Source organism: Peromyscus eremicus, chromosome 4, assembly GCF_949786415.1.
Source record: "Peromyscus eremicus chromosome 4, PerEre_H2_v1, whole genome shotgun sequence".
Taxonomy (NCBI): Eukaryota; Metazoa; Chordata; class Mammalia; order Rodentia; family Cricetidae; genus Peromyscus; species Peromyscus eremicus.
Genome location: NC_081419.1, coordinates 101,463,623 through 101,490,292, shown reverse-complemented (window position 1 = coordinate 101,490,292; position 26,670 = coordinate 101,463,623). Strand labels below are relative to the sequence as shown.

General features: G+C 49.3%; 1 protein-coding gene across 1 annotated transcript; it reads left to right on the top strand.

Annotated features, from left to right (window-relative positions):
- Window positions 1-26,670, top strand: Mall (mal, T cell differentiation protein like). Its single transcript, XM_059259567.1, has 5 exons — window positions 1-159; window positions 839-1,061; window positions 19,218-19,385; window positions 22,362-22,484; window positions 25,247-26,670. Exons 2-5 carry the CDS (start codon window positions 951-953, stop codon window positions 25,307-25,309), a joined length of 465 nt encoding a protein of 154 aa, XP_059115550.1. The 5' UTR covers window positions 1-159; window positions 839-950; the 3' UTR covers window positions 25,310-26,670.

Sequence of the window (26,670 nt, the reverse complement as noted above, 5' to 3'; positions counted from 1 at the left end):
AACAAGACACAGGCCTCTTGTGCAGGACATCCCGTCTCCTCTCCCGTGCATCCTCTCCTCTGCCCGGGGAGGCTTTCCAGCTGGCCTGCTGGAGCCAGGGAGGAAAGGAAGAAGACTTTGGGGCGCCAAGCTTTCCCTCAGAGCTGTGGAAAAATGAAGGTCAGTGGGTTGGAAGGTAAAGAAGAAAGTGGCCCAGTCTCCAGACCTGGTTTGGGTGTGAAAGGAACACCTTTGTGTGTGGAAGCAGAGCAACGCCGTCAGCCCCGGGCTCTATTAGGGAAGGAACTGCCTGGCCCCAACCCTGGGTCCTAGCTGGACTAGGAAGACAGCAAGAGGAGAACCCCAAAGAGGGATTCAAGTGGGGCAACACCAAGTCCCTGAGGAGGGGAGGGGAAAAGCCTGGCTGCTCCAATCCCTCAGTTAGAATCCCAGAGTCGCCTCGATGGGAAGAAAGGCAATCTGCATGACCACTCTGTGACCTTGACTGTACCTCTTCGGTATCCAGTCCCCCTTCTTGGACAAGTATAACAGAGCCACGTGGTGGACTACCTGAGCTCCAGAGGTGTCTGTTGATGGCTACACATAGTAGGTCCTCAAGAAGTGGTCTTTATCTTAGCATACCAACAACAAAGAAAAAAAAAAAACCTGCTTTTACTCTGAGCGTATGGCTGTCACTCCTATCTCCTGGAGTCCTTTGTTCCAGGATTCAAAAGTTCCTTCCGAGGGAAAGTCTAGAAAAGAGCCTCCGCGAAGCCGGTCCTGTCCCCTCTCCCGGGTGGCTGGCCTCAGAGCGCAGAAGGACCAGCTCTTCTGGAACCTTTCTTTTTTCCCCTCCCAGGCGACGTCCGTCCCTCGTCCGATGGGTGTGTCTGTCGGGCGGGAGGTGATACTTGAACAGCTGCGGGCGCGGGCGAGTGCCGCGGAGCAAGGGTGCCGGCAGAGGTGACAGCATGGCTTCCCGGGACACACCACCGGCCACCAGCTACGCCCCGCCCGACGTGCCCTCGGGGGTCGTTGCCGTGCTCCTCACCATCCCCTTTGCCTTCTTCCTACCGGAGCTGGTGAGTGCGGCCGGCCGCCGCTACCTGCGGGGAGGGAGGGGCGGAGCGGGCTGGGCACCTCTCCCGTGCGCCCGACCTCCACCCCCTCCGGGGATGGGGAAAGGCTGCTCGCCCACTTTCCCTGCCGCTCACCTGACCCCAGACTGCGTCCCTCTAGAGCGAATTCTCCTCCTTCCCAACGGATGAGGAACCACCCCCAGGCCACTTGTTTGTTGGAGGGGCGCAGCCACCTTCTAGACTACCCAGACCCCTCGGAATAGTCTAGTACACGGTTTCTTTCCCCGCTAGCTGTTCGTACGTTCCTAAAGTTCAGAGAACCAGGGGACTCTCTCGTGGGCCTCCGGAAAGAAGGTCTCCCAGTATTTTCTCAAATCACATCAGCTGACTTTGAACTTTGGTTTATGTGCGCTCCGCACAGGAGGGAGTTCATGACAGCATCGTCCATAAAACAATCTCCTGAACCGCCCAGGTTATCCCGGAGAACTTGTCACTGCCCGACTCTGGGGCACCGCATAGCAGAAATGGGCGTTATCCCCTGCCTGGTCTCAGCAATGCGTTCAGTAGGAAACTCCGCTCCTGCTCGTCCACCTTCCCCGAAGCTTCCTGTGATAATCTAGTTTGTGGGTGAATTTTTCTTCCTAGCTGAATTTCACAGAGCTGCCTCTGGGCCGGGAGGAGGACTCAGTAGGATGACTTACATAAAATGGGCGCCAGGGACCAACCTTTCCCATTCTCCTGGTCTGCTGGAAGGTTGGGAACGATTGAACTTTAGGCAAATTGGTTAAACGACAGCCATTCTTGCCAATCAAGAAAGGGAAGCCAGGCTGGCCGGGTCCCATAGGTGGGCGGCTTTGGCAGAGACCCCGCCTAAGAGGTAGGTTTCTTCCAGCCCCAATCCCTCACAAATGTGGGCATTCTGCCAGGCTGATCACATCCTGAGCTCCGTGGGCCAGGCCCTGGGTGTGGCCCTCACTTTGGAACAGCCACACGGATGACAGGATGGAGGCTGACACTTTTTATTGAGCATATGCTGTCAGTCACGCAAATCATTGTGGGAAGGGTGGCTACCTCCAGGGGGCTGGAGAGAGGCTTGGGAGTGTTTTCTGTGCCGTTTAAACGCAGCACCAGCAAGAAGAGACGGTCTGTCCCAGGTCAGGGAGGGGCCCGAGCCTGTCACTGGGAGTTGTTGCCACTGGCAGAAGGCAGGAAAGCAGCCAGGCAGAGAACTGGTACTAGAGGGTTGGCAGATGTCCCCACCTGTCCTCGTCCTGCAGATGGATTCTTAGAAGAGTACTATCATGGTGTCCTGGGACTTTGAGGGAATGAGGACATTGTCACTGGCTTGATTTTCTTGACTTGTTTTTAAATAATTTTAGATTTCTCCTAAAGGACACAGTACAGAAGTCTGTTTCACTCTGAACACCACAGGGTTCCCCAAGCCGGAAAGTTAACGTTAGCACTCTGCTGTGGACCACTGTTGTGGGAAGTTAACGTTAGCCCTCTGCTGTGGACCACTGTTGTCATATCTGCTCATCTCCCACTAAGGTCCTTGCTCTGGTCCAGGACCCAGGTGAAAACTCCTCACTGTGCTTGGCTGTTCTTTCCCCCCTCAATCTGGGGCAGCCCCTCAGTCTTCGCCGTGGTGTTCTAAAGAAAGTACTAGTCCGTTATGGACAGTGCCCTTCTAGTTCACCTTGTCTGTAGCTCTATTTTTTAATTTGCAAGTCATCCTTATTCATTGTTGAAAACTTGGAAAATACAGAAATGGGTGAAACTTGTATGTATGTACATGTTCACAAGTTCACAGATGGAGCACATGCGGCTTGTGTGTGTGTGTGTGTGTGTGTGTGTGTGTGTGTGTGTTGAGTACATCATCCTGCACATACTGCTTGCACCTGCCATGAGCAAGTACTACAGAATATGTGCCTGGATGGAAGATGGGGAAGGAAGGGATGAGGTGGAGGGGAGGATCAAGCTTTGATTCCATGAACAGAAGCTGGGAAGATGTGTATGTGTGCTGAACCAGTTTGGCTCAGGCCCTTCCTTGGCTCAGGCAGTCTGGTGTATTCTCCCTTTGCTATCCATTGAAGCACCATGCCTCCAGGGACTCCTGACACTTCTGGAAATCTATGGATTTCCCATATCCATATTCTCTCTTTTTTCTTTCCATAATATATTCAGTAGTCTACCTTTTGTCATTTTTCTATCTTTCCCTTTTTCTTCAGTGTAGATTCAGTGATCTACCTATTTATCCTATTATTTCTTTATCTTTTTTCTCAGAGTAGATTCAATGATCTATCTCATATCTTATTCTCTTTTTCTTTTTGCTTTCTGGTCTGAGACAATAGAATGGATTAGGAATCGGGGAGGCCAGGACACGGTTGCAGAGCACAGAAAACAGTATCTGGGAACTAGGGTGTAGTGATTCCACAGTGGGGTAGTTCGGGTGACATTGCACAGTGGTGTCTGCAGTGACCCCCTCCCCCTCAACCACCAGTCACTGTCTGTGCAGTACCACATGGAGCCAGTGGGCAGATCAAATGGGACAAGCTGGGGTCTTCCCTTCTGGCCATGAGACATCCTGGCTGTCAAAGAGGTACCGCCTCTGGCTCTTTATGGCTCTTGAAGATGACAGGCTAGGGTAGCTCAGGCTCCCAGAGGCCCACTCTAGTGACCTTTGCCTACGATGCTTTATTTCCCAATCTTCAGCATTAAAATTCACACTTTAAAACTTTTAATCCTGTGACACTGATGGTTCCATAGGAACTTGCATTCCTGCAGCTCCCTGGTGGCCATGTCTTTCCTAACTAGAATTGTTTTAAAACTGGGAAATTGAGGTTGGCAAGACAGATCTCCAGCTTACCCATGTAGATTTGTCTAAGAGCAACCAAGATTCAGGACTATCTCATCACACCAAAAAGCCCCCTTTTGCTACTCTCTAGGGTCCCTCAACTCATCCCACGTTACTTCTCACTATTCCAAACAGTTTGTTAGAAATAAGCATTTCCACAAGGTAATTTTTTGGTTCAAGAAAGTTATATAAATAAATGTTATATAAATAAATAAATGAGTTATATAAATAAAGGAACAGTATAAGACCTTTTGAGACTCACTCGTTCCGTGAAGCCTAATGTCCTTGATGTCCACCTGAGTTGTCTGTATTCACAGTTTGTTCCTTTTTAGTGCTGAGTAATATTCCACGATAAGGATACTCTAACCCACCTTTACTGACTGTTTCCAGTTCTTGGCAGTTTCAAATAGAGCTAAACAGAGGTGCTGTTGGCATTCACGTCGGGCTTTTGTTGGAGTACATGTTCACTTCTCTTGGGGGAAAGGCCTAAGTGTAGCTTGCTAGCTAGAAGAGCAGGTGTCTGTTTTGTTGTTATTAAGAGAGGAACAAATTGTTTTCCAGGGTGGCTGGAAAATGTTTTGCTGTTTGTTTTGCATTTTTTTCTTCTTCACTAGCATGGTGTGAACCATTAACATAACTGAGGTTTTGTTCAGTGTAGTGGAGAATCTAGATTTCTCATTTGAAAGTGCTACTTGAAAACAACCTTAGCTGCACCGTAGTGGCACACACCTTTAATCGAAGCACTCTGGATGCAGAGGCAGGTGGATCTCTATGAGTTTGAGGCCAGCCTGGTCTACAGAGTGAGTTCCAGGACAGCTAAGGCTACACAAAGAAATACTGTCTCGAGAAAAGAAAAAAGAAAAAAAAAAACCAGAAAAGACAAAAGAAAAGAAACAAGAAAGAAAGAAAACGACCTGGGAGGGTGAGGAACTCAGAGGGTTTTAAGGTGAGAACAGACCTCCACTTATTTTCCCACCCCATGCAGAGTGTGGGCACTGGATTCCTCCTACACTGGGATTGAGCCTGGGGTGAGCATGGCAGCCAGCCCTACCTCTCTGTGCAGAGCCAGCATCTGTGAGAGCAGAGGGCCCATGGCATCCTGGCCTGGGTGGTATCAGTTGACTCCTGAGCTATTTGGCAAGCTGAAAGGTGGAAGCCGAGAGTTCACCCCAGTGGCTGTCTCTGGGGAATGCTTTATGAATGAGAGTCTGAGGAAGTCATCTGAACTTTACCCTTCTCATTAGTTTACTCTTTAATTAGATTTTTGCCTAATTAAAAAGCAGAGGGTGAGGAAATTCTTAGAGAGCCAGCTAGTTAAAAGGGGAGGAGGCCTGAGTCCGCTGTTTGATGCTGGATGCTCCCCTCCCTGAGCACTTCTCATCTCCACATTGGCCAGGAGGAAACACTGAGATGCCCCAAGAAGTTCATTCCCACCTCACCCCATCTTTATGTGTTACCCCAAATTCCCGGTTGCACCTCGAATCCAATCTGCTTGCTTTTTTTCCCCCCTATTTTGCCATATTTAAGAGTTTGTTTAAAACTGCACAGAGCCCAGCTAGAGCCAACCCTGCCAAGACTGACAGTAACCGGGTGATCTGCAAGGAGAAATTAGGGGCTTCCCTTAGGAGTTGGGTTTTTTGTCCCTAGCTGCCCCCTGCTCACCTTCCAATGGCCCTGGTTCGTGCGAGCAGCTAACATGAAGTCTGTTCCTCACAGACTGACGAAGTCACTTCTCCTGTGACCTCTGCTTCAGCTCCAGGCTCTGTTCTATGCTGCCTAAAAACCAGAAGGGAGACTGGGGCAGAGCGGTCATTGTGAAAGCATGAAGACCTGAGTTCAGATCCTCAGCACTCAGGTAAAAACCGAGAGGAGCGGTAGCTGTATCCCCTGCACTGAGGAGCAGATGTGTGGATCTCGGGGCTCACTTGGCCAGCTAGTGTAACCAGAGCAGCGGGCTGCAGGATCAGGGTGAGACTCTATCTCAAAAAAGCTAAGAAGCCATTGAAGAAGACGTCCCAGTGCTAAACATCTGGCTTCCAAATGGGCACACACAAGATCTTGTATGTGCACACATACACACCACACATACAAACATACATGCATACATCACACACACACACACACACACACACACACACACACACACACACACACCAAGACAAGAGCATCCCAAAGGTTAAGACAGAGAGTAGTAAACACAGGAAGAGACCACTGCCCACCTCCAGATAAGGGGAACAAAGGGGAAGTAGTGGCTGGTACTTAAACTCTGAAAGGAGCCCTTGGCTTGTGATGTTCAGATCGCTGTCCAGAGGGGCTCTTGTGAAGCAATGTTCACCCAGACAGGGCCCACAGGGTCCCAGGGGTGAAGCCAGCTGCTCCTGGAGAGAAAGACTGGAAAAGGCTACGGAAAGAGCCCACTCACCAGTCTCTCTCTAGCTCCCCCACCAGAACCTGGCAAGAACGCCACAGGAAGTCTGTGCCCCAAGGAAGATGAAGGAGCAGGACACAAGAGACACACTAGGAAACTGCCTGTTCAGCTTGCATCCCACCCCCCTCCCTACCTTTTGGAAACTTCTAGGTCTGTTCTGGCCACACGATCCAGCTAAACCATCAGCAACTTTCTCTACATACGTGGTTTGTCTCAGTACAAACAAGACAGACAGCCATGGACAGACAGTTCTGGAAGGCTAGCTGGTTAGAGTGATTTCGTGCAAATATCCGGCTTGGAGGAAACAACCTGGGACCAAGAGCAGAGGGTTTTGCTCAGTGTAGTGGAGAATCTAGATTTCTTATTTGAAAGTACTGCTTGAAAACAACCTTAGCTGGGCAGTGGTGGCGCACACCTTTAATCCCAGCACTCAGGAGGCAGAGGCAGGTGGATCTCTGTGAGTTCGAGGCCAGCCTGGTCTACAGAGTGAATTCCAGGGCAGTCAAGGCTACACAAAGAAACTAAGAAGGGTTAGCCTGGGCACTCAGTTCATTCCACCACATGACTTTTCCCTCAATCACAGCAGAGCTGAGAGAGTCAGGATAGTTTCTTGAGAGTTGTCCCGGGTGAAAGGAGGAAGCAGGTCAGATCAAGGAGGAGTCCGAGATCTTTGGCCTTTGCCCCTAGATGCACTCTGGTCACCACCTCTCGCAGGCTTCCTTTCCATCCTCCATCCCTGCCAGCCAACCTTGAAGCTGCACCACCTTGGGCCTTCTCCATCTGGAGTCCAGATTCCCACTGCCTGGCCACAGCAGCACCTATAAAATACCCAGAGTGGAGCTTCAAGGGGCTTCCCATCCAGAGGTCTAGAGTCCAGAGCAGTGGTTCTCAATCGGTGGGGGAATCATAACAGCCACTAAGACCATCAGAAAACACAGATATTTATGTTGCAATTCGTGCATGACAGTAGCAAAATTACAGTTACAAAGTAACAACAGAAATAATGTTATGGTTGGGGGTCATCACAACACGAAGAACTGGATTAAAGAGTTGCAGCATTAGGAAGGTTGAGAACCCCTGCCCTAGAGTGTTCTGATGTGTTTTAGACAAGTCCATCTAAATTCCTGCTGTGGGTAGGTTTTCTGAGCTTTCCCTTTTAATTCTGCCTCTGCAGGGCTTATAGCCCTCAACCCCTCCCTGCCCGTCTAGATGCCCTCTCTGCCCAAGTGATTCATTTAAACGCTGTCATCTTTAATAGCACACTTTCACGTCAGGGCTTTGGGTCAGCCTAGGATGGGGAAGGATGTGGGAAATGGACAAGGAAGAAGCAGTTGGGGAAGAAAAATCCAAACAGAGAATCTCAGGGATCTGGGAAGGAACAGAGCAGAGAGTGGGTGACAATGAGGTAAATGAGCTTCTCTCTCCATCAGCTGATCGAGGCTCCTGGGAAAAGTACCAGCTCACAGCTGGGCCACAGTGGCAGGCCCAGAAGGTATCAGGTGGTGCTGCCCGGCTAGCATGCCCAGGGACCTGTCTTTCTCTAGGTGGTCATCTCTGCTCTGGATCGCTTGATGCTGAGCTTTGCGCCTGATGCTGGGGACATGAAGGTCTCAGGGCCCACTCCTGCCTCAGAAACTCAGGGCCCTGACAGCAAGCAAAAGAGAGAGACAAAGTAGAGGTAGCAGCAGAAGAGGGGTGCTGAGGCGTGATCGGGTGGCTTCCTGGAGGAGGTGACATCAGTCTGGACCCTGCCCGCTAAGGACTGGTCACAGCTGAGCTGAGGTGGTCTTGGGGGGGGGTGCATCAGTGGGAGCACTGCGGGGGGCAGTGCCTGATGGAGTGAAAGAGAGGAGTGACTGTCATGAACCCATACCTGGGTTCCCGGATACTGTGGATGTCTAGAGCACAGCCAGGGGGTTCCTAAGAACTCACTAAGAGCTTGCAGTAAAATTAGTCCTAGAGCGTAGGTGTGAAGCCTGGGGGTGGTGAAGCCTGGGGGTAGCACAGCCCTAAAGGAGGGGCAAGTTTAACTTCCTAAAATCCACCAATGGAGAAGAAAAATGAAAAGCAAGCCTCTTTAGCACCTAGTGTTTTATTTTTAATTTATTATGAAGAATCACGAAAGAAAGTGCCTTTAGCCTCTGGGTAGATAAGAATGTTTTTATCATTCTATTTTATGTTACATTGTAAATCTGTGCAGTTTCATCAATAAAACTCGGGTCAGTCCTGGGTCTGAATGGGAGGGTGTGGTCCTGGAGCAGGAAGCCCCCAGAGCAGGGAGGAAGTGCTGGTCCGTTTGCTCCAGGTTTCCTGGGCTTTCAGCCAGGTCTGAAGAGCACTTAGGAGACCCTATGTGACTGTTCTGTAAGCAGCAGTGGCCCATGGGGCTCCAGCCCACACTATCTGGAGAGTCCAGAATAAGAAATGGCTTCACAGGAGGCCTGGGCAGGCTGGGCAAGCAATTTCCTGCTAACCTTAAAGCCACAAAGAGAAAAATGCTCTCGCCATGAGTCAGGGCAGAATGACTCAGAATTTGTAAGAGTCCTGTGTGTATTTATTGAGCATGGACGTGCCATACAATGATTGCTGTTTGGGGGTCCCGATGGAGGTCCTTGGGGAAGTTCCTTGGCCTCTCAGAGCTGTTTCCTCCCAAGAAAAGGAAGTAAGGCTGTGTGACCACAAGCTTCAGAAAGCGGCCAAACCAGCATGTTAGGCTATACACAGCACCTTGTGGGAACTCATGTCTCAGCTACCCACAGAGACCCGTGGTGAGCAGAGCCTGCCCAGGAACACCCAACGCCTCTGGATAAGGCCAGTGCTGCCGGTGGGTCTCTGCCTCCACCAGGGGTCATTCCTAGTGGGAGTCTGCATTGAGGGCAGTCCTTGTGTTAGTGACTAAGCAAGTCAGGTACCTCTGTAAATGCATCTTCAAAATACTGCTCATTTTTCAGCTAAAACTTTTTGGTATTCACCGAGCATGCTCAGAGGCTTTCCTGTCCATCACTTTAATCTTTGTTTACGTGTTCTGAGATTCTGAGCAAAATGCCACCCCCAACCATAATATGTCTATTCTTTTCTTTTTAAATTATGACCTTAACTTGAGCATGCTCAGAAATGGACCCACCGCACATAAATATATGTAAGTCCCCTGAATAAAATCCCCAGGCTTCCTATGCTCTGATGGAGCTTTAGACATGACTCCTGCACTCTCCTTGCCTGTTTGTTGCAGGATGTAACTCTTCACGTTTATATCTTGGCTGGGCTTCCTCCAAGAAGCCATCGAATTCCATGACACTCGTAGAAAGGACATACTCGAGGGCCCCTCCCGTTGCTCTGGCTTTATCTCAGCTGTGGTTCCCTTTACCACCCTGTGGGTGGCTCCCATTTATCATCCAGGTCCCAGCATTTCTCATCCTCTGACCCGCTCCTCCATCCTCATGCCATGGGCCTTGAGGTCCTGACCCAGAGTTACTGCTGGGAGGGAGAGCCATCCAGGGAGGCCAGCTAGGGCAGGACACTACAAAAGCCTCTGGTGTCAGGGAGGCACAACTGACTGTGCTTCACAGAAAGAGATATATTTCCACGGCAACTGGTGTGTTGGTGTGTGTGTGTGTGTGTGTGTGTGTGTGTGTGTGTGTGTTGAAACAAAAGACTCAGGAAACAGTATTTCCTTTTCCTTGGACATTTGTACTCCTATACTTTCCACTCAGGTCTATTTGATGTCTTCATGTTGGTCAGTGAACCACTAACATGAAGTCATAACCTTCAAATGGGTCCACATTTGAAAGCTCCAGTAGAGCTGGACGTGGTGGCACACGCTTTTAATCCCAGCACTCAGGAGGCAGAGGCAAGCAGATCTCTGAGTTCGAGGCCAGCCTGTTCTACAGTGCAAGTTCCAGAACAGTCAGGGCTACACAGAGAAACCTTGTCTCGAAAAACCAAAAAATAAAAGAAGGAAGGAAGGAAGGGAAGGAGGGAGGGAGGAGGTTAGGAAACCACCGTAGAGAGGGTACTGCTGAAAGCTGGGGAGTCTGGCATTGCTTGTGATGCTCCTCCCTGGCTAGGAGGTCACTGCAATCAGGGATCTGAAGAGATGGCACAGAACGTAAGAGTTGGGTTGCTCCTGCAGAGAGCAAGAGTTCTATTCCCAGGACACACACTGGGCAGCTCACAACTGCTATAACTCCAGCCCCAGGGCATTTGACATCTTCTTTTGGACTCATCAGGTACTGAACTCACAGGTGTACATTACGCCCACCACCACCCCACACACATATGCATAATTAAAAATAAGTCTGTTTAATGGGGCATGGGCTGGGTACACAGTTCAGTAATAGAGTACTGCCTGACACACACAAAGCCCTGGGTTCCTTCTCCAGCACTGGAAAAGAAGTATTCACTAAAATTGTGTCAGGGAAGGAACAAAACATGATGAAAAATTCCTCTACTGTTCACGCTGGTTTACAATCAACTTAAAATCTCATTGTTCCATGGTAATTCCTGCTGTTTGCTTTCATTAAAATCTCCCTGGAGTCGAGGCATTTTGATTGGATGTCACAAACCCTCAAGCAATGTCCACAGCAACAGGAATGCCTGCTTGATGGATCGCCATTCTTCAGGCCTTTTGCAAGGGCACTACCTGACGAGAACTAAACAGAGCCCAGGCAGGCTCAGAGGCGTCTCATTCTTCCACTGAAGGAATAGTTGCTTACCCTTGTGTGTGTAGTGGTATTATTCCCAATAGCCAAGAGGTGGAAGCGACCCACACAGATGAGAGGATAAGCAAAGAGCAATACGATGCCTCTTGGCTTACGAGGGAGTTTTGTACCAATGAGTACCATGTAAGCTCAAACTATCTTAAGTTGAAAACGCACTGAGTATACGTCACCTTCCGCACATTTTAACTTAACAGCGCACAGGTCCACTGTAGAGTGTCCCTGGTTTCCACCCATGAGTTCCCGGCCATCTGGGAGCCTTGGCTCACTTTGCTGCCTGAGGAAAGGACAGAGGACCCACCTTGTCACAGAACACTAGGCAAAACTCGAAAGCTTCTACCAGATGCTTGTCGTGTATGCATGTGGTGAAGCCAAGAATGATAAGCCTCGAACCGTTCTAAGGCAAGGACTGTATTAGGCAATGGAACATTAGTTTGCCTTAAACAAAGGGAAATTCTGACACATGCTAAACACAGAGCCTGAAAGAAATATGCTGAACGAAACCAGCCAGTCCCAGAAGAGAAAGTCTGTGTGACTTCTTTTATCTAAGGGACCTGGAGTGGTCAGGTGCACGGAGAAGAGAGAGTGAAGGGTGCTGGGGCTGGACAAGGAGGAAGCAGGAGGTTAGCTTCTGTCTTGTGATCAGGAGCTGGACCGTGGCAATGGTTCCATAAAGTCTTCATGTGTGTAATGCCACTAAACTACATGCCTACAAGATGGTTAATATGGTAATTCTGTGTATTTTAGTATGATTTTCACACTTTATCTTGGCCCAAAGGCTGAGAATCCAACATGACTTAGTACCATTTTTAAAAAGAGGAAAGGTGTACAACATCTCAAAGACTCTGGCTTTCATCAGCCTGAACTCAAGGGACAATAGTTTTCTTTACCTTGAAGCAACACAGTGTCCCAGGCAGCCTCAGGGCATCGGGGTTCCCACCGTGGACCTTGCCTGAATGAGTCCTCTAAGGGACCCAGTCCTCCCACGCTGTCAGTAGTCATGGGAGCCCTATTTTACGAGCCTCACCCATCATTCGATTTGACTTTTCCCTCTCAGTTCATGGGAATTCATGGTACATTCTGTTGTCACCCAAGAACCAAGTAAGGGAGGAATCTGTCGTGAAAACAAAGACAGGTAGGAAAGAAAGGAATGTAGTATCGGCAGGGAGTGTGACCTGCCCTGCTGAAGTGCCACCCAGCTATGCAGAGAAACCTGTCACCTTCTGTGTTGCCTCCCATCTGCAGCTCTTTGTCTGTTCCACACTGAAGCCACCCTGGCCTGGAGCCCCACCGTGCAGATCTGACACCTGCATATCCCCGCCACCTCCTGGGCCCCTCCTGGGCCATCACTCAGGTAGTCTTTCTCTGAATCTCTAGGGAGAGTGGAGCAGGCCCTCCTCAGTCAACAGCACTCACTCCTGCTGTATCACCTGGGAAGGCAGGTCTTAACCAGGATGCTTTAGGACCCTCTCTCATGCAGCCCAGTTACTTTCCTCCTCCTCCTCCTCCTCCTCCTCCTCCTCCTCCTCCTCCTCCTCCTCCTCTTCCTCCTCCTCCTCCTCCTCCTCCTCTTCTTCTTCTTCTTTTGATTTTTCAAGACAAGGTTTCTCTGTGTAGCTTTGGTGCCTGTCCTGGATCTTGCTCTGTAGACCAGGCTGGCCTCGAACTCACAGAGATCTGCCTGGCTCTGCCTCCCGAGTGCTGGGATTAAAGGCGTGCACCACCACCGCCCAAACAGTTACTTTCTTCTTGTTCTTAAAAAAAAAAAAAAAAATGTGTATTATTTGTTTGGGATCATTTTAAACATGAGCACGGTCCCACACTGAAAACTCTGTTCCCTGATGGTTGTGGTGAGATGGAGGGAAGCCTGTCCTCAGGTCAACCAGTTCTCCCCAAAGCCGAGACAGGGTCTCTGTGCAGAAATACTCTGTTCTTTTTCTTTTCGTTGCACATAAACCTGAGCCTGCTGGGCACGCTGCGGTCTGCTAGGTCTTGTTCCATTTCTGGAGGTAAACCCTTTCCTTCTTTCTGAAGGAGGTAAACCCTTTCCTTCCTTCTGAAGGAGGTAAACCCTTTCCTTCTTTCTGAAGGAGATAAACCCTTTCCTTCCTTCTGAAGGAGATAAACCCTTTCCTTCTTTCTGATGGCCACAGAGGGTCCTGCTTTGGCAGGCATGGCTGATTTCATTGGTGTCCTCTGGATGAGCATTTGGGTCAATTCCTATCTTTTCCGTATCTAACGAAGATGCAGCAAGCAACCCTGTTCATTCTTCATTTTGTTCAAGCATACAAAATGTGTATCCATGTGTAGGACAATTTTGAAAAGTGACGTTACTGAATGGGGCAATTTAAATTAATGTGTTGATCAGTATTTCTGAAATAGCAGAGTGGCTAATAACACAGGTATTTGCCAGGCGTGGTAGCATATGCCTCTAATCCCACATCGGCAGAGGCAGGGGGATCTCTTGAGTTGGAGGCTGGCCTGGTCTACATAGTAAGTTCCAGGACAGCCAGGGCTACACAGTGAGAACCAGTCTCAAAAAAAAAAACCCAACCAAACAAAAATGACAACCAAGCAAAAAACAAAAATCAGGTATTAATGTGGACTTTACAGGTTACAGATGGACATGGTTGGTGGGGGGGTGGGGGGGAGTGTCTATGAGTCTCTTAAATTTGGAGGCAAAAAAATTGTGTGTGCATGCGTGTGTGTGTGTGTGTGTGTGTGTGTGTGTGTGTGTGTGTGTGTGTGTTTAAAGGTTTTCATCTAGTCTGTGAAAAAGGTCTTTACCCCCCAAATAATACTGCACTCATCCAGCGTATCAGTCTCTCATTTCCCATCCCCACCCTTGGATGTGAACTTCCCACCCCTCAAAAAGACCAGCTAGGCCACCTGCTCTTCTGGTTCTTTCCCATGCAACATTCCTCTTGTCCTCTTGTGCCCTTTCAAGTGGTTATTATTGCCTTAGCTAATGGTTATCTGACTCTCTCCACAAGCCAAAGCGAGACTAGTTAACTTTATCTAAGAGTCCTCACGGCAGGGACCAGAGAGACCTCCTCCTCTGTTTGACGGGCGCAGAGGCACCGGTGAGTTATCTAACCCCCGGTAGAGCTGGGATTCCAACCCAGATGTGTGATGTGCAGATCCAAATGGGGCAGAGTGGAAGCACACGAAACTGGCAGAGGGTTTGGTTTCAGCATCATCATCTGGAGAGCTGCCAACAACGCAGCTTCCCTGGCCACTTCAGGCAGCACCTCCGGGGCCTAGCCCAGACCGCCGAGCTGTCTCAGAGTGCACAGAGAGTTCCAGGAACCCAGGGACTCAGAGCCCTGCCCTAAGGTGGTGCCAAGCCTCTCTGGGTTTCTGTTTTGATTTTGTTGTCTTCTGTTTTGTTTTGTGGTATTGGGAACCGAACCCGCGGCATAGATGATGCCAGACAAAACCTCCACCATCAAGCTGCACCCCAGCCCCCCCACCCCCATGTACATTAGAAGCTCTTTACCACTGTGCTGTATTTGGAATTCTTTTCCTTCATTAAGCTGTTTTCAAAGACAGCAAAGATGTTCCAAAAGTTTGGTGGTTTGTTTGTAAGTATTCTTTTGTAGTCCGGCATGGTGACACATGCCTTTAATCCCAGCACTCGGGAGGCAGAGGCAGGTGGATCTCTGTGAGTTTGAGGCCAGCCTGGTCTACACAGTGAGTTGCAGGACAGCCAGAGCTGTTATACAGAGAAACCCTGTCTCAGAACAAAAAAATAAAAAAATAAAAATTTTAAAAAAGTATTCCTTAGAATTCTTGCATTTCAATTTAACTGAAGCTAATACTTGCAGCTACTGTATCCAGTAGAACCTTAAAGGGCCCCACATTTGGTCTGAGCCCATGACCCTCTTGGGGGTTTCTTACTATGTAGTGATACCATGCCCAGGCTTGCTTCCTCTACCTCACCCATTCCTCGACATCCCCCAATGTGTGTGTGTAGATGGGTAGATAGGTAAGTACATACTCATGAGTACCCACAGTGGCCAGAGGCGTTAGATCCTTCTAGCCCTGGAGTAACAAAAGTATGAGCTACCCAACATGGTCTATCTGAACTCAGGTCCTCTGCAAGAGCAGTGTGCATTCTTAACCCCTGAACCATCTTACCAGCACCTAACAATAGAGTTATTCTCCAAGATAAATGACCAAGCCTTTGGCTCAACTCTATTCTACATTTCTTTTCTTTTCCTTCTTTCTTTCTTTCCTTTTTTTTTTTTTTTTTTTTTTTTTTGAGGCAGGGTCTTACCATGCAGCTCTAGCCCTCCTGGAACTTACTATGTAGACCAGGCTGGTCTCACACTCAAAGAAATCCACTTGTCTCTGCCTCCTGGGGGCTGGAATTAAAGGCATGAGCTACCACGCTACTGTAGAAGGTCCTTTGAGTTTAGTCCTTTAGGAAGGATGTCTATGAGAAATGCTCATTTTCTTCATAATAAAAAGACCCTGCCAGGGTTGTATTTGAGGTACCCTTACTCTGAATGTCTAACTGTAGCATAATATCCTTCCATGTGTTGGGGGTGGGCAGGCCACACCATCTAAAAATATGCCCTGCTCTTGGAAAGGTAAAATGGGGGCCAAAATGGGAGAGCAGTGTAGGCAGCCAGGAGATCCGTAAAGTTAAATATGAGCTTTTAAAAAGAAGTTGAAAATCAAGTTCCCAACCCAGACTGCTTGGGGTAGAGGTGAGACACCAAACACCGCTGGGCTTTCACTCACCTGGAGCTGGTCTCTGGCCCGGATCCCATCTGCTGGTTAGAGAGCGGAGGGGTGTGGAAGTATAAACCAAACAACATTCCTCTGCATAACAATTTTACAGCAGGGCTATTTAAAGAAAATTTCCGTGTAATTTGAGTAGATTCCCCGTGCTCAGAGGTCTTTGACTGGTGTAAAAGTGAATAGTGGGAATAAGGATTCCCAAACCTTGGCTGGAAACCAGAGGACGATGGTCCAAATGGGCCCTCTGGTTCTGCGGGCTTGAGAGTCCCACTGAGGCCTTTAACTGTACCAAGGCTCTCACTGTGGCTCTAGGTGACCAACCTCTGGCATTTTCTAGGAGCATCTAGCTCCCCCGCCCTCAGCATGAAGTCTGGTTTGGAGGACAGCCACACAAATGTCCTCCCTGTGTGCAGGCCCCACTCCATACTACCTGTGAGACCCCAGGCCTCAGCCCCTCCTTAGAGGCAGCGGTGGTGACTAAATTCACGAGGACAAATAACGTACACACAGCGGCGACGACCATGGCAGCTTCTGATGGCAGGAAAGGCTTGGGGGAGTCCTTTTCAGCTCCAACAGGGACAGAGGGACAGAGGGACAGAGGGACAGAGGCAGCCTGGCTGAATCTTAAAAAAAAAAAAAAAAAAAAAAAAGAACATAACATGACATCATCAATTATTTCTTTTAAAAGAGCCACCATTTTAATGAAAGTGAGGAGATGGAGAGCCAAGGGCCCTTCAGTGGCCCACCAAAGAGGCACCTGGAAGGAGATCTACTCAGAAAATGAGATAAACCAACAAAATCATGTAGTGCTTGTGTGGACTCTCTCCCTCCAGGCTTTCAAGTGAGCCTTCCATCTGTTGAACATTTAGCTCCAACCCTGCCCCCTCCACCACAGCCCAGGATCATCCACCACAGCCCTGGCTCCCCCACCACAGCCTTGGCTCCCCCACCACGGCCCTGGTTCCCCCACCACGGCCCTGGCTCCCCCACCATGGCCCTGGCTCCCCCCACCATGGCTGAGCCCAGCTTAGAGCAAAGGAAACACTTGCAGAAAGAAGAGGGAGATGGGGTGAGTGTCCCTGACAAGGGGACAACAAATGCCTGGACAGAGTTAGAGGCTATCAAGCTGGAACTACACTGGCAATTGATCCCAGAACATCAGCCACTATGACCTGAGGACCCTGAGCCAACTGCTCACAGGGCCAGGAGAGCCCTCAGTGGGCAAAGAGAGGCACAGGAAGAAGCAGCTGACAGGAATGTGCCACAGGGTGACATGGGGTTGGTAGAGGACAAGGCTTGCTAAGTGTTAGTTATTATTATGCGGCCCTGTGTCATTCATTAAGTGGAGCTGTTTACCGAGTGAGAAAAGCCACGAGGTACAACAAAGCCCGCTATAATGAGAGTTTATTAAGGAATGATGTGCTTAGGCCTATGGGAATGGTCGTGCAAGGAGAGGAAGAAGAGGGGCGAGGAGTCTGTGACCCGCTTTTTATGGACTCTCCCCCTGCACATGTGCATATGGGCTTACGTAGCTACGCCACGCATGCGCATAGATTACACGATCACACTGCGCTCAAATTATTTGATCAGGCAGCGCACAGATTACATAGGACGTAAAGCCCTGGAATGACTAAACATCTTGGCCGGCTACTAGACTGCACATGTGCGGTCACGTCGCTGGGGTGTGGCCAGGAATTCCAACACTAAGAACTTTAGGCCCTCTTATTTATATATATATGGGTGTTTTGCCTGCACATGTGTCCGTGTGTCACATGCATTCCTGGTGTCCAAGGAGTCCAGAAGAGGGTGTCAGATCCCCTGCAACTGGAGTGACCAGTAGTGAGCCATCATGTGAGTGCTAGGACTCCAGCCTGGGTCTTCTGGAAGAGTAGACAGCGCTCTTAAACTGCCATCTTTCCAGTCCCTCTATGTCGCACAAATCCTAAATGGTATTATAATAAAAACCTGGAGTCAGATATTGGGGTAAATGTTGAAAGATCAGAGACAAAGGAACAAGCCACTAGAGAAACCTCTCACCACTACTGAATCCTCAGGCCAAATGTTAGGCAAGATCCTGTCTCCACGAATCCTCTGACTGTAAGCCTCTGAGTCCTCAGCCAAAAGGGCTTAGTTCCTGTCTCCTCACACCTTATATGCCTTTCTCCGCCCAGCCCTTTCACTTCCTTCCTAGTGATGGGATTAATGGCCTATGTGTTTCCCAAATACTGGTAGCAAAGACGTGAGATCTCAAGTGCTGGGATTAAAGGTGTGTGCCACCACTGTCTGGCTCTGTTTCTCTCCTAGACTGAATCAATCTCATGTAGTCCAGGGTGGCTTTGAACTCACAGAAATCCAGACAGATCTCTGCCTCTCGAGTGCTAGGATTAAAGGTGTGTGCTACCACTGTCTGGCCTCTATGTTTAATCTAGTGGCTGGTTCTGTCTTCTGATCCTCAGGCAAGCTTTATTTGATGCACAATATATCACCACACCTCTAGGTCCTTTTAAAAGATCAGTCACAACTCATTCTGGTCTGCGTCACTGAGTCACCGAGTCATGGATTTCTCAAGAAAAAAATGTGTAATTTTTTTTTCATGTGAAAAGTCCTGTTTTAAATATTGACAACTTGTTCAGATACTCTTAAAAAACTACCTATCAACACGGCTTAGGCTCAAAGATGTGACTAAACTTGACTGGAGGTCTCTCCTCTTGCAAGGCTGGTCAACGCCTTTAATTTTACAGGATTAGATTTGACCTTGACTCAGAGAGGCCAGCTTCCTCTGTGTGCACACATACACATGCCATGGTGCACATGTGTAGATCAGGGAACAACTTGGGAGAGTAGGTTTTCTCTGGCTGTCAGGGCTGAGAGCAAATTCCTTGGTCTGTTTTCTGACCCTCAGCTGAGTTTTAACCAGAGAAGCTCTGCAAAGAGACCCCCCCTCCCAACCACGCACAAGCAAACTGGTAGTTTGAATTATTTGGCCCCCATACGCTCATAGGGAGTGGCACTATTAGGAGGTGTGGCCTTGGAGGAAGTATGGTCTTGTTGGAGGAGGCTGGATGACACATGCCTTTAATCCAGACCTTGAGGCTGGAGGGCACACCTTTAATCTGGACCACGCCTTCTGTGGGAAGTGTGTCACTGTGGGAGCAGGCTTTGAGGTTTCATATACCCAGGCTACCGCCCAGTGTGTCAGTTGATTTCCTCTTGCCTGCAAGATGTAGCAGGCTCAGCTCCAGCACCACCTCTGCCTGCACGCCGCCATGCTCCCTGCCATGATGACAATGGACTGAACCTCTGAAACTGTAATCGAGCCCCATCAATGAAATGTTTTCTTTGTCAGAGTCGCTGTGGTCACGGAACACTGGCTAAGATGCAAATGAAGCCCTCCCTGTGCTTTTCTCTTCCAGGTGTTTGGGTTCTTGGTCTGGACTCTGGTGGCTGCCACACACGTAGCGGAGCCCCTGCTGCAGGGATGGGTCCTGTATGTGTCGCTCACCTCCTTTCTCATCTCCCTGATGTTCCTGCTGTCCTACTTGCTGGGGTTTTACAAACGATTCGAGTCCTGGAGGGTCCTGGTAAGAACCAGGGGGTGGCATCTCCTGGACTGGTGTCCCCGTTTGAAAGGACGATGGGTTTCTCCAAGCGGGGAGGGAGGATGAAAGACCTGGGGTTAGAGACCCCACTGGGAATAGATTCCCAGGAAACCGAGGCTTCTGATTTTAGTGTGTTGATTACCAATCCAAAGTGGAAACATTTTTCCTTGTATTTCCCTCCACTGCCTTCCTTGTTAGGATGGTACACACCTTCCTGAAGTTAAGAATATTGTCTGGAGGGATAGTTTAGCAGTAAAGAGTACTTGTTGCTCTTGCAGAGGACCCAGATTTAGTTCCCAGTATCCACGTGGAGACTCACAACCATCTGTAACCCCAAGTCTAGGGGAATATGACACCCTTTTTCTGGCCTCCATAGATACTGCATGCATGTGGTACACAGAAATACACACACACACACACACACACACACACACACACACACATGCATACTTATATATATGTATGCATATATATATATATCTGTAAGCATATACATATGTAGGCAAAACACTCATACACTTAAACTAAAAAATATTGTAAGGTCATATGTACCTATAGTCTCCCAGTAACTTAGAGGCTGAGACAGGAGGATATATTGAACCTAGGTGTTCAAGGCCAGTCTGGGCAACATAGAAAGGCCCTGTCTCTTAAAAAATAATTCTGGGCTGGGGATATGGATTGGCAGGTAAATTGCAAGCATGAGAACTGGCATTTGAATCTCTACAACCTACATAAAGCCCCATGCAGTGGGACACATCTGTGACCTCATGTTCCCACAGTGAGGTGGGCATTGGGGACAGGAGAATTTCTGACTTCCAAGGGCATACCATGCCATGTGTGACTTACACTTTCTTAGAGGATGCAAAATGCAGATCAACCAATGCACATTCCCTCAAGAGCTAGTGAGCATTTTAATCACTGCAGGACCTTCCTGTTGTGTTGACAGAGTAACAGAGAATCAAAACTAAAAGCAGGAGCTAGCGAGCTGGCTCAGCAAGTGAAAGGGCCTGCTGCCAAGCCTGGCAACCCGGGTTCAATCCCTGGAACTCACATGGTGGAAGGAGAGAAGCAACTCCCACAAGTTATCCTCTGACCTCCACACGTGTGCTGTGTCCCTTCCCCAACACACACACACACACACACACACACACACACACACACACACACAAACACACACACACATACACACAAACACACACACACAAACACACACACACACATACACACAAACACACACACACAAACACACACACACACACAAACACAAACACACACAAACACACACACACACACACACACACACACACACAGATGTAAAAGAACTTTTAAAAAGACAACTAAAGTCAGAATTCAGACTCTCCTGGCCCCAGCATCAGCTGAGTCTCAGTTTCCTTGTCTATAAGTTGGGAATAATAAACACTGCCCTGTGACGTCAACTGCGAACATTACAGAAGAACAATACGGAAGTGTATTGTCCAGACAGTGGCAAGCCCAGAGCGGGTCTTCATCAAGCTGTAGTGTAACGTGGAAAAGGGTGGGAAAAGAATTCACCAAGACAGGAAAAGGCAGAAGTAAAAGATTCATTAGATATTCAGTAGTATACAGCAGAGAGAGACTGCAGAAGCATTCTGGAGTATTATGGAAGGCAGGTCTACACAGGCAGCAGTCCACACAGTCAGGCCCTGCTCCATTGCCACCCCTGCAGCTGGGGCTTGTTATGGTCCACTCTTTCTGAGGAGATAACAGTCCTATTTGGAAGGAACAAGCCCACAACAACCAGAAGCAAAACAGCCTTGTTCTGAGGTCAGTATAGCTCAGCATAGCTGTCTGTCCCAGGATGGTGTCCACAGTTACGAGCAATGGCTTGGAGTTCATGAGGCATGGGTTCAAACCTTTGCGTACCCATTTGGCGCTCATCTTAATTTTGAGGTTGCATTTCCTTAAGATCAGACCTGCCTTACAGCAGGCAAAGTCCAATGGGAAAATGCTTAGCACAGAGATGGGCATGGAATAAGCATTTGATACCATTTAGCTGGTTTTGGTATTATTACACTTGTATTTATTACAACATTTTATGTATCCACTCTTGTATGCTGCATAGATATTCCATTAGAAACACTGCAAAGAAGGGCTGAGGAGATGGCTTAGCTCATAAAGTGCTTGCTGTACAGAAACGAGGACCTGAGTTCATATCCCTAGCACCCATGAAAGCCAAGCCGGCACTTGGTGGAGGTGAAGGGTGGAAGGGCCAGGCCAGGAGGATTCTTGGATTTGCTCAGCAGCTGATCTAGCTAGATGTGTCTCAAAAAACAAGATGTTGAGGGGCTGGTTGGGAAGGTGGCTCAGTAGTTAAGAGCATTTGCTGCTCTTGCAGAACTAGGTTCAGTTCCCAGCACCCACACCAGACAGCAGACAACTGGTTCTAATTCCAGCTCCAGAGGCCACAGAGGATCCAATGCCCTCTTCCAACACCCACAAGCACTGTATGCCTGTATGATACTCATACAGACAAGCAGGCACATACACATAAATAAAAATTAATTTTAAAGCCTTTAATCCCAGCACTTGGGAGGCAGAGGCAGATCTCTGTGAGTTCAAGGCCAGCCTGGTCTACATAGTGAGTTCCCAACCAGAGCTACATAGTGAGACCCTGTTTTGAAAAGAAATTGAGGAAGACTCCTGAAGTTGACCTCTGGCTTCCATACACACACATGCATACAGCACACACACACACACACACACACACACACACACACACACACACACACGGTGCAGGGAGAGAGAGAGAGAGAGAGAGAGAGAGAGAGAGAGAGAGAGAGAGAGAGAGAGAGAGAGAGAGACTATAAAGAAAGGGCAGTAGGGAGGGGTTTGCTTCTCTGTCCCCCTCTTCCCTGCTGTGGAGAGAGAAAGGGAAGGTGCTCACTTGAGTAACATTGGCCCCGGCCTCTGCATTTCCAGGACAGCCTGTACCATGGAACCACGGGCATCCTGTACATGAGTGCCGCCGTCCTGCAAGCACACGCCACTATCATATCTGAACCTAATAACGTAAACCACTACTACATCAATACCGCAGCCTCGGTGAGTAGCTGCACTGTACTGGGCAGTGACACAGACACGCACCCCTGGAGGGCGTTTATTATGTGCAGTTCAACGCTCTCTTGGGTGTTTTGGACAACTGTGTCAAGCTGCAGGACACTGGAGGAGGGGGCAGTGTATGTATGTGTGTGCATGCGTCCAAACTTCAAGGGCCACCTCTTGTCTTGTGCTTGTCCCACTCAGTCTTCATCCCCACAGTCTTCAGAGTTTTGTCCTTTCCCCAGACAAACGGAACCACATTTCTCCTTTCTTACTGACATCTGCTAAGAGGTCCAGCAGCCTTGCTGTGGAGCCTGGGTTGCTGTGCACAGTCAGCTATTCTGAGTCCTTTTGTTTCAATGACAGAAATCCACAGAAATGGCATTGCTAAGTAATGGAAGCCAAGGCAAGGTGTGCACAGCAAATTGTGGAGAGAGCCTGATGCCCAGGCGCTGGCACCCAAGTGGTAGGCTTCTGAGCCCACCTATCCCTTTCTCTACTGTGAAATAAAACCCACTTGTGACAAGAAGCTGACTCCACTTTGAGTGTGAAACAACGTGACCCATGTCACCCTTTGGCTTCCACAGGCTCCCACACCATGCCAGAGGCTGTATTCGGGGGCACTGTCTCCAGAGTAAGGACGGGGTACCAGACAGACACTGTGGGGCTCTGGGAAGGCCACAGCATTTCCCAGCTGCCTTCCAGCCTCCCTGGTTCCTTTCCTCTCTGTCAGGGCTCTTGGATTTCATTAAACTCCTAGTCCCAGAGATGGCCTTTTAATGGCCTTGCCACTGCTGCTGGCTCCCGATCTGTCCCCAGACACACAGACTCTCTCACTCACGATCTGGGCAGGGATGCTCACATCTCAGATCAGCAAGGCAGCTCCTTTCCCCAAACACCGGCCTCTCCACAACCCTCACCCAGCACCCCCCCTTTGCCCTCTCTACCTCACACTCTCCTGGCCTTATACCCATCTGGACTATTTGTAGAGGACCTGCTTATCTGGCTTCTTGCTGCAAAATGTAACCTCCATGAGGCAGGTGTTATTTATTTCCACATTTGTGACAGTGTCTCACTTATGTAGCCGGGCTCAAATTTGTCATTCTCCTGACTTAGTCACCTGGTTGTGACATTAAAGGCACGTGTCACCAGGTATGTCTTAAGGGCAAGAACTTTTTCATGTCTTGCTCACTGTTGTAGCAATAGCTAGTCTTGAAGCACAGCAGGTGCTTAAAGCTATTTGGATGGATGGATGGGTGAGTGGATGAATGGGTGGGTGGATGGATGGATGAATGGATGCATGGGTGGATGAGTGGATGAATGGGTGGATGGATGGGTGAGTGGATGAATGGGTGGGTGGGTGGATGGGTGAGTGGATGAATGGGTGGGTGGGTGGATGGGTGAGTGGATGAATGGGTGGATGGGTGGGTGGATGGATGGGTGGGTGGGTGGATGGATGAGTGGATGAATGGGTGGGTGGGTGGATGGGTGAGTGGATGAATGGGTGGGTGGGTGGATGGGTGGGTGGATGGGTGGGTGGGTGGATGGATGGATTGATGGGTGGATGGATAGGTGGGTAGATGATGTATGGATGGATGGATGATGGATGGATGGGTGGATAGATGGATGGATGGAGGGGTAGGTGGGTGGATGATGGATGGATGGATGGATGGATGGGTGGATGAATGGGTGGGTGGATGAATGGGTGGATGGATGGGTGGGTGGATGGAGGGATGGATGGGTGGATGATGGATGGATGGATGGATGGGTAGGTGGGTGGATGATGGATGGATGGATGGGTGGGTGGGTGGATGGATGGATGGATGGAGGGATGGATGGGTGGATGATGGATGGATGGATGGATGGGTAGGTGGGTGGATGATGGATGGATGGATGGGTGGGTGGGTGGATGGATGGATGGATGGATGGAGGGATGGATGGATGGGTGGGTGGATGAATGGATGGATGGTGCATGGATGGATGATGGACAGGAACAGAGGGCTAGTGAACAGAAGGACAGTTAGGCTGGAGTGACCTCCATCCTGAGGAGAGCCATTGTATCATTTTAAGTTCAACTTTAATTATGGTCATGTTTTTCTGCTGGAACAGAATAGAAGAGGCAGAGTAGGCAGGAGATGAACTGAGGACCTGAGAAGCCCTAGTGAGGGGTGGTGGTGGCCGAGACAAAGGAGGTGTGGGTGTACCAAGAGCTAGTCAGACAGCAGACTTTGAGGCTGGCTTTGGCCAGGACAGTCAGATGGAAGAAAGGGATCTCAGGTTTCCGTCACTGATAGCTGGAGGGGATGAAGATCCTCTAACTAAACTTTGTGGCTTTAGCAGATCAGTGTGTGCCAGTAAGAGCTTTAGGAGAACCTGGGACATTCACAGATGGGTGCTCCTAGCAGAGTTCTGGGCCAGTGAGCATAGCTGTGGGTGTGGCCTGAGCACAAAGGCTCATACTGGAAATGGGCTCAGGGAGTCGGCTCAGCATGACACAGGTCCCAGGGCAGGGAAGGAGAAGTATAGCGTTTATGGACAGATAAAGAAACCCAGGTTGCAGCTGGAGAAGATTCAGAGCTAGAACAGTTGGAAAATGTAGCCCCAGCAATGCCCAAGGAGGGAGGATCCCAGAGGGTGGAACCGCTGCCCAGTGCTTGCTGCTCTCAGGCCATGCACGGAATGCAAGGCTGGGTGGGGATCTGGAGCTATTAGGGTTGAGGGTGGGCCCAGCAGGACCCTCTCTAACGCTCCCTGTCTTCCTCCAGTTCTTCGCCTTCCTCACCACCCTGCTCTATATTCTGCATGCCTTCAGCATCTATTACCACTGAAGTGCAGTGGAACCAAACCCGGTAGGTCTTGCCATTTGCCATCTGGGTGATAAATGGAAGATCCCCCAAGCCACTCACTGGGTCAACAGACTATCTTTCTGGAATGTGTGAGGAGACCCACTTGGGCATTTTTCTCTTTGGACATTCTTGCTCCTCACGGTGACTATGAGAAAACTATTCCGCCACCAAAGATGACTGGCCCCTACCCTGAAGATCTACCCCCACATCCCCGCCCTGAAGACGACTGCTTCTTGAGGTTTCCTGACCGTGAACTCAGCTTTTCTAAAAAACCAACTTTGAACCCCTCACCATTCAAAATGCCAGCTCTGCCATCACACCTGTTTAGGATCTTTTGTCTCGGCATTGGTGCTCCCCATGATAGGTTTAGGGAATATTCAATCTTATTTTCTAAAATAGGCAAGGCTCCATGAAGGCCTGAAGGTCTAACGTAATGCCCGTGCGCAGACAGACCTTCCTTGTAGCCTCTGCTGCCGCCCTGGAGCCGTGGTCCTGACCGGCCTTCTTCCTTCCTCCGATCCCACTCCTACTTCCTCTGCATTGACGATCCGAGGAAAATGTACATAAAACCAACTCTGAGGGCAAATTCATGGGAGAAATAAACGGTTGGGTTTGGAGAGTCATAATGGGAAGGACATAGCCAGTTGATGCATAAGCCGGGTCACTCGGAAACTATAGGGCTCAGTGCGCCTGCGTGGAGCCTCAAAGACCAACCTAAGGACCAGAAGTTTCCGCGTCCTTCAGGAAAGACTTCAGCGAAGGAGATGGGCACATCGCAGGCACGGATTTACCTTCCGGCTCCTCCCAACACAGCGGGAAGAAGCAGTTTCTATATTGTTGCAGGGGCTGTGAAAGGACCCTTCTGGAGGTCTGTGCTCACTTCTGTGTGCCCCCAACTCTTTCTGGAGACTCTCTGGGTGGGGCCAGTCTGCAGCATTCATTATAGAAAGGCATTTGAGTTTGGGGGCTATTTTTCCAAGACCAGGCCTTGTGAAAAGAAAAGTATGAAGTCAAGTCAATACTCCTAGAGCAAGCTGGGCTCTCTATCCCATCACCACCCTGGAGGGTCTCAGCCCCTTGCCAAGGGCGCCTGCATGGCTGGGTTTCCTCACCCAACAGGCCAACAGGGCACAGCCCCATAACTGCCTAAATAAATAAATAATTACCAAAAGGGAATTAGCTGAATCTAACTTTTCTCCATTCGGGTGTGTTGAGAGGGGGTAGGGATCACTTACTAATTGCCCTGATGTCTTGAAAAGCCAACAGTTATCTCTTATTTTATAGCCTGGCAGCTATCTGTGACGTTCACCATTGAATATTTACTGAATGGCCACGTACAAATA